Below are 12,367 nucleotides of genomic sequence, written 5' to 3'. Positions count from 1 at the left end.
ATTAGTACACTGTCAAATTCTGGAAATTGAGGGCCTACCCAAAATAATCCTACACCAGAGCTTGGCTTACCAAAAAGCTATCTGTGAGGATTCCCACAGCAGAATCATAAAGCTATGCTACAGTCATGGGGAAATCCCTTAAAAGCACAGGGATACTTCCAAAGAACAAGTCAAATGTAATACATTTTAAAGAGAATGACATTTAAAACCATACATACGTAATGCCCTCTTGATTATCAAGTTGGTAATGCTTCTCAACTGGTAACAATTCATTATCGTGCTCATCATCAGAGATGCTGCCCGAATTCTGTTCTCCAATTAAAGGCTTCATTACTTCCATGTCTGTACAGTACAAGAAACCATTTTAGTACTATGACCAAATTTAGAAATATTCAGTAAATGAAACAGTTCCTAAACTTTTTCTGTAACTGTTGTTCTTCAGGATGTGTTGCACCCGTCCATTCCATTGTAGGTATGTGCTTGGTCACCTGAAAACCACTTTAGTCAGGAACTTTGGGTGAGGTCAAAGGAAAACCTTGTCTCTAAAGATGATTGTATAAGGAGATTCTGATAGTAAGGTTTGCAGTTCCCCTACTTTCTTGGCTGAGGTAATAGCAACCAAGGACACCACCTTCACAGAAAGGTGTAGCAGAGAACAGGTTGCCAGCAGCTCAAAGAGCGGATCCATCCACTTTGCTAGAACTAAATTTAAGTTCCGGGGGGGAACCTGGGTGTGTACCTGTGGATATGATCTGTCCAAACCATTCAGAAAGCTGATGAGTTTAGAGTTTGAAAAAAGTGATCGGTTATCGATGAAAGGGTGGAAAGCTGAGACACCCACCAAGTGGACTCTGGTGGAACTGAACAGCTAACCCTTATTGTTTCAGAAACAAAAGATAGTCCAATATAAGGTGAATATGAGCTTGAGCTGGGGAAATGCCTTTCTAGGTAAAGCAAATGGGAGATCTCATCTGAGTCTCGTGGGAGTGACAATGGAGAACTGACAATGGAGGGCTAGTAGAGTCAAGAACCAATGTTGATGGGACCATGCTGGGGCTACTAGTATAAGGTGAGCAAGATCTTGCTTGACTTTAAACAAGATGAACAGAAGCAGAACTGACAGGCAGGCATACAGCAGGCCTTTCGACTAGGGTAGAAGGAAATCATCTGTCAATGAGCCTGTGCTGTGACTCACTCAGGAACAAAAAAAACATGACGTTTTGTTTGCTCTTATTGCAAATAGGGCCATGTGGGGAATCCCCCACCAGTGGAAAATTGACCTGGACACATCTGGACGAAGAGACCACTTGTGGTGACTTGTGAACGACCTGCTTAGGTGGTCTGCCCTCCAGCCCCCGAGAGGTTCCCAGAGTCCAACCCATCAGCCTTGTGCCCCCTCTCTGAGCAGTCCCCGGAGCCCACCCTCCTGGCCTCATGTCCCCCAGCCTCATGTCCCCAGCCCCGAGTGGTCCCCAGAGTCCACCCTCCACCGGCCTCATGCCCCTCACCCCAGAGCCCCCACCCCAGTCTCATGCCCCTTACCCCCAAGCGGTCCCTGGAGCCCCACACACACACCCTGGCCTCGTGCCAACTGCTCCCAAGTGGTCCCTGGAACCCTGCACCCTGGCCTCATGTCCTCCCCATCCCTGTCCTTCAAGGCCAGTCTCCAGAGCCCTGTCCAGCCCTCCCTCGCCCCAACCGGCCTCTTTCCCTCCTCAGTCCGCTTCCAGTTACCCACTTCTGCCACATCCTGGCCTCCTTCCATCCCCCCAGGGTTGCTATCTGGAGTCCCATTGGTCCCTTCCACTACCTGGAGCCTCCTTACTGCCCCTCTGCTATCCCAGTCTCCAAAGGGGCATTACACCGCTAGCTGGATCATAGTCCAACAGCTTCATCTCCTGGCTCTGAGCTCAAAAGTACTCATAAATATTCACATCCTGCTTTGCTGTCCAGATCCCAGCCCATACCCATTCCTCTCCCCCCTTCCCATCTCTGCTACTTGGCTCAATTGCAGGCATGGAGGAACATACGGTGGGGGGGGGGGGCAGAGGCGAGCAGTAATGCCAGGTGGCTCTGTGTATCCCGTTTTCAGTTTAGGACAGTGGTTCCCAAACTTTAACCACCTGTGAACCCCTTTCACTAAAATGTCAAGTCTCACGAATCCCCTCCTAAAAATAAATATTTCCAGGGATTTTCTCCTTTACCTGAGTATAAATTATAAAAGCAGTTATCTTGGAAATATAAAATTTGTTTTATGACATGCTTATTACACACTATCATTACAGTATTTTCATTACATTATGAAAATGGCAACACTCTTCCAAGATCTCACTTTCATAGCTTGTATCACTTTCCATTCTCTCTGAATCATGTGGCATAGGCCACTGCTTTAGACAGAAGACCTGATTTCACCGGTCATTCATTTATGACAATCTACAACTACTTTCACTTTGCTACAAATTATTTTAGCTTTCATCCTTAGAGAAAAGTAATTGGTGTGCACACCAATCTAATAAGTTTAGTACCAATGCTTTACATGATGGGCAGTTTGTTTGGTTTCCATTTTTTCCAACCATATTTAAGAGACAGTAGCAAGACAATTTGGTTCATTTTCACAAGGAACCCAACTGCAACTTGCTCAAAAATTGTGTTCATAGTGTAATTCAGCAGCATCAAAGATAGAGCATTTATTTAAAAAAAAATCAATTTCAATGTTTAGCTTCATTACCACATTCTGGAGGGCACTTATCACCATTAGTATGCCAGATGCTCTCTGTCTAGTTGTCAGTTATACCACTATGTGCCCAATGTTTTTATGCAGGACTCCTGCTCCTAGTTGTGCATCCAAAGAGACGGTTGAAGGAACTATGCAGGAGGTAGGGGAGAAGAGACACAACTATGCACAGTGATATCAGTAGCCATTAGCAGCATGATGGTTCTGGTAGTTACGAAGTATGCAGTGGCACTTTTAACTTTTGCACGTCCTGGGGAGAAAGGGGTATAGCACAGGAATGTCCAGTTTAAAGGACACTCCTTGAAAAGGTGTAGCCTGTGGGGCCTAAAACAGGTAATAGGATGGAACTGAAAGAGGAACTTCAGACAGAAATTGTAGATAATGCATTCGATGAGCGCAGACACGAAACAGAGAAGGGACATGAGTGATAGTTGGAGAGGTAAGTCGGATCAAGGGTGGGAGGTTTTTTAAGATGGGTGATGCTAAAGCATGCTTATATTGTGATGGGATAGAACCAGGGAAAAATATGAGATTAAAGAAAAGAATATGGGAGGGAATGAGCGTGGGCCTGAGAGAGATCAGGAGATGGGATAAGATGGGATCTGAGAGACAAGAGAAGATAAACAGATGAGAAACTTCCATGTCTCTCACAGGGAGGGGAGATATAGGAGGGGCAGAAGAGTCCAGGGTGGAGGAGTCTTGTCTTAGTTTACTGGAGAAGTTAGATTACATTAGCATGAGCAGAGCTAACCACCTCCAAGAAAGCCCACTCAAAAGCCTCAACTACTGCAACATCTTCCTCTCCCCATGAAAACCCACATTGCCTCACTCTAGTCTACACAAAATGCTACAATTAAAATAATCTTCCCTGCCGGTTTTGATCACATAATTCCCCTCTCTGAATCCCTCCCTTGTTGCAACAAATTCAAACTTCCTGTTATCACTTTCAAAGCTCTACCCATCCCTACTTATCTTAGATTTCCATCATTCCCCCATCTCCTCAGATCTCACAACGTTCCCACCATTGACTCCCATTTGCCAGCTTCTTACATAAAAATTTCTGTGTGGTGCCCATGAATGGCATGATTTTTCTGAGCTCCTCCACAAGGCCCCTGCACTTTGTAGGGAGAAGTTTCACTTGAAGCCCCAGTTCTGCCATGCTACAGACAGAGAACTGATTGACATGTACAATAAGTATAACAAGAATTACATATTATTTCCTATACTCGTAGCCTCTCTCTACTTGTTTTTCCACGTGTCCTTGGATTGTGAGCTCCTTCAGGCAGGAACCACCATTCCTTCTTGTCTATCTGGAACATCCCTTGCACATCAACCTACCATAAAACCATACACTTCTTACACATTTTAAGCTTTTACTGACAATGGGACTTTTCATAAGAGGAAGGGTGTTGAGCTCCATCTCCTTGCTGAATTCAAACTGTAAGCAATTGCATTCTCTTTGCAGTTTCAATTTTACAGGCTATTGTATTCTTTTTCACATCCTCTCCTAAACTGTTACATAGCTTTGCACCAGTAAAGGGTTGTCCAGCTTAAACCAGAGCACTTCAGTGGTGAATTAAGCAATTTCTCTGTGGCCAGACTGTGAATTTCTTACTCACAATAGTGATCAGTTGTTCACTCAAGTATGCCCACTAACTTTAATGGGGATTTTTTGAGTAACCGGCCAATATTACGTACGAGCGTTATAATCTGGCCTATGAAATGAAAGGCACATAAGAGATGTTCGGTCTTCCCCCCCAAAAAAGTTTAAAAATAAGACTAGCAAGAAATCTGGAATTTGAAATGAACACAGACTGAACAAACTGAGTCAGAATTTCATATCACAGATTTGGAAAGTTATTGGTCAACTTTACAGGCCTCAGATTAGTTGTGCTATTATTCTGCTAAGACAATGAGCCATTACAGTCAAACTGACTCCAACTATGTAGGAACATCAGATACACTAGAAAAATTTGGACTCAATTTCCCCACATGTATAGCTCCACAAGCGGGAGCACTGGTAGGGGGCTGTAGTGTAGAAAGGACTTGGTCTTGACAAGAGGGGAATAAAAACACCTATTCTGTCTGCACTACCGTCTCCATTGGTGAAACTGCATCCTTTGGAACACACAATGCCATTGAGCACACAGCTATCACGACTCAGATCCTCAGCTTCTGCTCACACAGTATTAACTACCATTTAAGAGCAGAAAATGCCAATTTCAGCCACTCAAAATCAATATGAACAATACTAAATACAAGTACAAAAGTTGAAATGAGAAAATAATCTGATACACCATTGAAGTGTAAAGGAAGAAAAACATAAAATGTGACAGAAACAATGTGTGCGCCAAATGATCTCATAATGATGAAGTGGGTTTTAGCCCACGAAAGCTTATGTCCAAATAAATTGGTTAGTCTCTAAGGCCTTGGCTACACTTACCAGCTAGTTCGACGGCTGGAAATCGAAGTTCTGGGTTCGACTTATCGCGTCCTGGACGCGATAAGTCGAACCCGGAAGTGCTTGCCGTCGACTGCGGTACTCCAGCTCGGCGAGAGGAGTACCGCGGAGTCGACGGGGGAGCCTGCCTGCCGCGTGTGGACCAAGGTAAGTTCGAACTAAGGTACTTCGACTTCAGCTACGTTATTCACGTAGCTGAAGTTGCGTACCTTAGTTCGAATTGGGGGGGGTAGTGTAGACCAAGCCTAAGGTGCCACAAGTACTCCTTGTTGTTTTTTCATAATACAATGAATGTTTTCAAAGGAAAAACACAAATAGTAAGCCCAGAATATTTTTTTAAAAAGCATTACAGCATCTAGTTATTGCAGGATGCAGAGTAGCGAGGAGGAGACATTACAGAGTCCCAATAGGACTGGGATACTTGTACCCTTCCTACAATTTACAGATGTTTGTCTCCCATTTCAGTTAACTGCACTGTGTATATGCCAACAATTCAGAACTCCATTGTGCAGTTATGCAAACAGAAGGAGAAGTGTAAAGGAAGGAACTCAAGATGGCGGAGCAAGTAAGTAAGAGGACTACTGTGTGCAGACTGAGCATGTGAGCACATTATCCTCAACCAGGATCATTTGTAAAAAGCAGCAGCAGAACACCTTTTGGAGGTTGGAGTGGAAGGCATTTCTCAATCGGACTTAAAAAAATCCTCACTCCCACCCATGGATGAGTGGAAATCTTGGATTGGCCAAGAGGCTGAGTGATGATCTAGGGACCACAAAATCTAGGCGTCACCAGAAGGAAGAGGGGGAGTCAACCGCAGAAGATACAGGAACCTTGGCTCCTTTCCATGCCTTCAACATCTGGAACTCAAATTGCATTCATCACAACTGTTACTGATGTCTGCTTAAGAACAGTTTATAGTTCAGATTCTCTTCCTCAAAGTGATTGATTTAAACTGAAGTTCTCAGCAACAGATTCTCACTTGAATACAAGCCATTTTTTTAAAATTTTGTATATGTGGCAGTCATCTTGGCTTCATAGCTTGTGATCCTGTCTAGCAGGTTGAATGTGTTAGTTTAGTTCAAAGGGAATGTTAATGGCTTGTCTTCACTTATCTATAAACCTGTTGATTGCTATCACATTACATTATGTATGTCCCTGTAATTAAAAAACCCCAGATAAAAGTGTGTGTATGGTATGAGGTGGGGGCATCATTTTTTAGGGGGGCAGTACATGCACACAGCCAGCCCAAGGCCCCTTTAACCGCTGAGTGCTGGGCTCGGAGCCGGAGATCTCTGTCCACGTGCTCAGTATTCCACCCTGTCAGAATCTATCAGTCCAGAGATGCAGGATTATTCCCTTAAACCAGTATTTATAGATCCTGATCACAGAAGATAATCTGAACAGCGTCTTCACCCATGTGGGTTTTGATGAGTAGCAACTGCAGATTGGAGTTTATGCTTTGCTAAGCTAACAATTAGCACAAATCAAAAACACCCGCAGCAATTAGTGGGATAAATTTACCCTGGCTTGGAAAAAAATCCAGGGGAAACTAATCTTGCACTAAAGTCTTATTTAAAGGAGCCAACTTGGGCCTGCCACAAGTTTCTCCCAACCCTGTTTTCAACCATTGTGAAAGAAAGAAGAAGCTTTCTATAAGAGTGTCAGGAGCACAAAGAGGCAATCATCAAGATTGGCCTAAACTGATCCATTCAGGACTTCATAAGTATACTCTTTCAATTGCACCTGGAAAGAGATTAAGAGCCAGGATGGAGCTCTGAGTTGTGTTTAGGACAGTCTACCCTATTAAAGAAGTTATGGACTAACAGGGGTTGTTATCCTAAGTAGAACATATTATAAACAGCCCAGTCTGGAAGCAATAATGTAACAAGTATGTAAATAAGTAACAAGTAACTAAATCAAGAGGAAAGGGCACTATTTCCAGACCAAATGAAGATGGTAAAAAATATTTTATTATTAATCATACTTGTATTAGAGTAGCAGCTGATATTGGGACCCCATTTTGCTAGATTCAGCACATACACAAAGTAAAAGACAATCCCTGCCCCAAAGACATTACAACCTCAGTAGACAAGACAAAGGTACCAAAAAATGAAGTTCAGACAGACTTCAGCAGAAGAGCCAAAAACAAAACCTAATTCGGCAGACACACTGCCTCTCATTTGGGTCACTTTGGCTATCTGTGAATCCAGGAGCAGTGGAGACAGCAGTCATAAGTCCCATTAATTCCTCAAAATACTATCATCAAAAGCCCACCCTCTGATTTCCTATGGATAAGTCTAGCAATAGCAAACTTTTATCCAAGATTCTAATTCAGCCAGTGATGAAGACAGCGATCAAAGTGAAGAAGAGACATTTGGACAGCATCAGTATATTCAAGAGCTGAATACTGCATTTCTCATTGAACATATGAAAATATGCTATTTGAACTATTCATAGCTTTCCTGCAGGAAAGAAGGCAAGAGTTATTTAACCCTCAATTATTTTTATAGAGGATTTATTTTTATTAAATACTTAAAAAATCTTTCCAAACAAAGCATGAATTGAATAGTAATATTTCTGAGAAAAAATTATAAGAAATCCACAGAAAAATGAACACTATCAAGACACAGATCAAGAAAAAATACAGAGTATGTTCTAGGTAACATTAATCAAAGTAAAACCAACGAGGAGTCCTTCTGGCACCTTAGAGACTAACAAATTTATTTGGGAATAAGCTTTCGTGGGCTAGAACCCACTTCATCAGCTGCATGGAGTGGAAACTACAGTAGCAGGTGTATATATACACAGTACATGAAAAGATGGGCATTGCCTTACCAGGTGGGGGTCAATCTAACGAGACAATTCAATTAACAGTAGAATACCACAGGAGGAAAAATCACTTTTGTAGTGTTAATGAGGGTGGCCGATTTCAAACAGCTGACAAGAAGGTGTGAGTAACAGTAGGGGAAAATTAGTACGGTAAAATTAGGTTTTGTAATGAATCATCCACTCCCAGTCTTTATTCAGGCCTAATTTGATGGTGTCCAGGTTGCAAATTAATTGCAGTTCTGAAGTTTCACGTTGGAGTCTGTTTTTGAAGTTTTGTTGTTGAAGAATTGCCACTTTTAAGTCTGTTACTGAGTGATCAGGGAGGTTGAAGTGTTCTCCTACTGGTTTTTGAATGTTGTAATTCCTGATGTCTGATTTGTGTCCATTTATTCTTTTGCGTAGAGACTGTCCGATTTGGCCAATGTACATGGCACAGGGACATTGCTGGCACATAATGGCATATATCACATTGGTAGATGTGCAGGTGAACGAGCCCCTGATGGTGTGGTCTGGTTAGAGTGGATGAGTCATGGTATGGCAACTCCCATCTTTTCATGTACTATGTATAAATATACCTGCTACTGTAGTTTCCACACCATGCATCTGATGAAGTGGGTTCTAGCCCACGAAAGCTTATGCCCAAATAAATTTGTTAGTCTTTAAGGTGCCACAAGGAGTCCTCGTTGTTTTTGCTGATACAGACGAACATTGGTACCACTCTGAAATTAATCAAAGTGTTGTTCAGAATTTGACACTAAAGAAGTAAAATCTAGAAAGATTTATTATAGCAAAATAAATCATCACAAGATGCCAGTGATGGTCAAGGAACAAGGATGTAGAAAGGATTTCAACATCAGAACCCAGTTCTTGAACAAGAATCATAGAATCAGAGTTGGAAGGGACCTCAGGAGGTCATCCAGTCCAACCCCCTGCAGAAAGCAGGACCAATGTCCAACTAAATCATCCCAGCCAGGGCTTTGTCAAGCCTGACCTTAAAAACCTCTAAGGAAGGAGATTCCGACACCTCCCTGGGTAACCCATTCCAGTGCTTCACCACCCTCCTTGTGAAAAAGTTTTTCCTAATATCCAACCTAAATCTCCCACACTTTACCATTACTCCTTGGTCTGTCATCTGCTACCACTGAGAACAAAGTCTAGATCAGGGTTTCTCAAACAGGGGTCGCCGCTTGTGTAAGGAAAGCCCCTGGCAGGCCGGTGTGAGCTCCGTCCACAGGTCCGGACGATCGCGGCTCCCATTGGCCATGGATCACTGCTCTGGGCCAATGGGCACTGCTGGAAGCGGCAGCCAGTAAGTCCCTTGGCCCGCACCTCCATGAGTATGCTGCAGATGAACTATATTGCAGTCTTCTCTTCACTCATGTTCCATACCAACAACAACAACAAAAAAAGGAAGGAACAAAAGATTTACTATACAGTGACTCCTGATCAAGATGCAATGCATGAGCCATTGAAATCATATGCCTAAGGCAGCTGCCTTTTTACATCTTTGTTCTTACCAGTCTTCACAAGGAGTTCAGCCTTAGGAGGTGAGGGAGCTCAGCAGGAGAAAACAAGAGGGAGCCTCTCTCCTGCAGAGGTACTGAGCTTGAGCAAATATTAATTTGTATTGCAGTAGCACTCGAAAGACCTGATCTGCAGTCAGGACCTCATTAGGCATTGTATATACACATAATGAAGACAGTGCCTGCTCCAAACACTTACAATTTAATTAGAGAGTATGAGACACAACAGTTGGATGCAGACAAAGACAGCACAAGGTAACAGTGAGACAATTATGAATGGTATAATAAGAAACAGCACACCAGCTGCTTAGCCATTGTCAAGTATTTTGCAGGCTTCATCGCAAAAAAGTGAGTTTTAAGGAGAGATTTGGAGAACATGGTGGCTTAGAAGATTTTTCTTTAAGGGACCTTCTCCCGCATTAAAATGCAAGCACAAAAGAAACCATGAAGATATTGGTGTGAGGAAAAAAAAAAAAAAAAGATTAGTCTCTTAGTGAAATAGAAAAGTTTTAGCTTATTTGTTGTTTTTGTCCCTCTTTTATCAGTCAATGTACTCTGGCTTCTTGATAGCAGCCTCCTCTTCAGATAAAGTCGTTCAGCCACTCCTTGACTGTGGTTATCATTAGGCACTAGCCAGCCCTGCTGTGGCTAAATCAGGGTTGTTGATGGAAGCACAGGCAATTCTGCTGTCTAGAGAGACCTGCAGTGGAAACCTGGGCTTCACATTGGCAAGGAATTGCAAGAAAGCCTGAGATAAGCTTGTGATAAGGCCTCAGGAGCCAAAGTCCTATACCTTTTCTACTGGGATATTAGCCACAGGCATAGCTTGTATTGTTATGAATCCCTAACACCGGCACAATTTACAATGGTGCATTGTCCCCCAGTTTGAAAATTATGCAAATCATGCTGCACGGGTATAAACTTTGCCTACACTAGGCGTTTGCTCTTGATGCAGCTATTCTAGAGTCTAACTGCTCTCAGGATTTGGAAAGGCTGCAATCCAGAATTTATTTTTCTTTTGTTAACTCAGTGGAACTTCACTTGTTCACCCTGACTTGGGTTTCCAGAGTTACTGAATATTGTGAATTATTACGATTAACAATCATTTAAACAAGCAAGAACAATACATTCTAAAAGGAGTTTGTTTTAAAAATTGTACTTTAGGTGCCACCAGACTCCTTGTTATTTATAAAGTAGTGCCTTAATGGCAACAAAAATGATTAGGGGTATGGAATGAGAGATTAATAAGATTTGGACTTTTCAGCTTAGAAAAGAGATGCCTAAGCGGGATATGATAGAGGTCTATAATAGCATGACTGGTGCAGAGAAAGTAAATAAGGAAGTGTTATTTACTCCTCCTAACACAAGAGCTAAGGGTCACCAAATGAAATTAATAGTCAGCAGTTTTAAAACAAGCAAAAGGAAGTATTTTCTTACACAGTCAGTCTGTGGAATTCTTTGCTAGAGGATGCTGTGAAGGCCAAGACTATAACAAGGTTAAAAAAAGAACTAGATAAGTTAATGGAGGATAGGTCCATCAATGGCTGTTAGCCAGGGTGGGCAGGGATGGTATCCCTAGCCTCTGTTTGTCAGAGGCTGGGAATGAGTGACAGGGGATGGATCACTTGATGATTACCTGTTCTGTTCATTCCTTCTGGGGCACCTGGCCTTGGCCACTGTCAGAAGACAGGATACTGGGTTAGATTGACCTTTGGTCTGACCCGGTATGGCCACTCTTATGTTCTTAATGTACCAGTAAATGCTCCCTATACCATAAAAAATTACGGTAAGTTTTAGGGTACATCTACCCTGCAATGTAAGCCCAGGGTTAGTGGGACTCGAGTCAGCTGACCTGTGTTAGGGAACCCTGGGCTTGAGCATCTAAGTTGTTTTTTAACCCCATGTTAATACTTTTCTAACCTGTGCTCAAACCTGGGGCTCTGGCATCCATACTAAAGCATGCAGACCTGAGTCAAATAATCATATCCCAGAGGTTTTAGCAACCCCTCGAAATGTGACTGCGCTAATCCTAGACAGTTATGCATTATGGGAAAACTTCACTGCCCACCCAGCACATTACAGGAAGTTTGAACAGCCCACCAAACACAGCCTGCTGAACAGCCATTTTGGTCTGTGCGCTCCAAGCAACCGGAGAAGGCACCTTTTAACGAAGTTCTATTGCTTGTGCTTTCACTGCTTTGTCAGCCAACTGGCAGAGCATCCGCACGGCACTAGTGGACATTTCAGCCACATTTTCTGTCCCACCAAAGGTACCTGATCCAGCTGCATGAGGAGTATCTTGGCATCAGACTCACACTGACAGATGCCGCTCAGTATAAATGGCATCGCCCCCTACATAGACTGCAGCTTCTGGTGCAGGACTGCAAGCGCAGACCAGGGAATCGCATTGTCATGCATACCCGAGATGACTAACAATGGATTCAGAAATTTTGCAGTTGAAGAAAGCCACATTTCTGGAGCTTGTGAGCAGCTTGCCCCCACCCTTCAGTGTAAAGAGACACAACTGAGGTCACCCTTGCTGGTCCAGAAGTGGGTTGCCATAACCATCTGGAAGCTGGCTACTCCAGAATGCTACGGGTCCACTGGCACTGGTAGGATTGGAAAGTCGACTGTGGGTTAAGCGGTGGCAGAGGTATCTGAGCCAATCAGGCATGTGGTTTACCCCACGGTGGCAGGCATTAAACATATTCCTGAGGTAATTGCTGGCTTTAAGAGAATGGGTTTGCTTAACTGTGTCAGGACCCGTGCTGGGAGCTGTATGCTCACAGTTTTGCCCTCCTCAAGGAGCACAAGTTCAGA

General features: G+C 43.1%; 1 protein-coding gene across 1 annotated transcript in view; it reads right to left on the bottom strand.

The window, feature by feature from the left end:
* The window catches only part of SLC36A4 (solute carrier family 36 member 4), a 223,706-nt gene that overhangs the window by 189,335 nt on the left and 22,004 nt on the right, over positions 1 to 12,367 (bottom strand). Inside the window, exon 2 of the mRNA XM_034758976.1 lies at positions 219 to 342. Coding sequence (XP_034614867.1) covers positions 219 to 342 — 124 coding nt within the window. The remainder of the gene's footprint in view (positions 1 to 218; positions 343 to 12,367) is intronic.

The sequence above is a fragment of the Trachemys scripta genome, chromosome 1 (genome assembly GCF_013100865.1).
Source record: "Trachemys scripta elegans isolate TJP31775 chromosome 1, CAS_Tse_1.0, whole genome shotgun sequence".
NCBI classification, from domain to species: Eukaryota; Metazoa; Chordata; order Testudines; family Emydidae; genus Trachemys; species Trachemys scripta.
The sequence above is the reverse complement of the archived record's forward strand: the minus strand, read 5'-3'. Positions and strand labels throughout refer to the sequence as shown.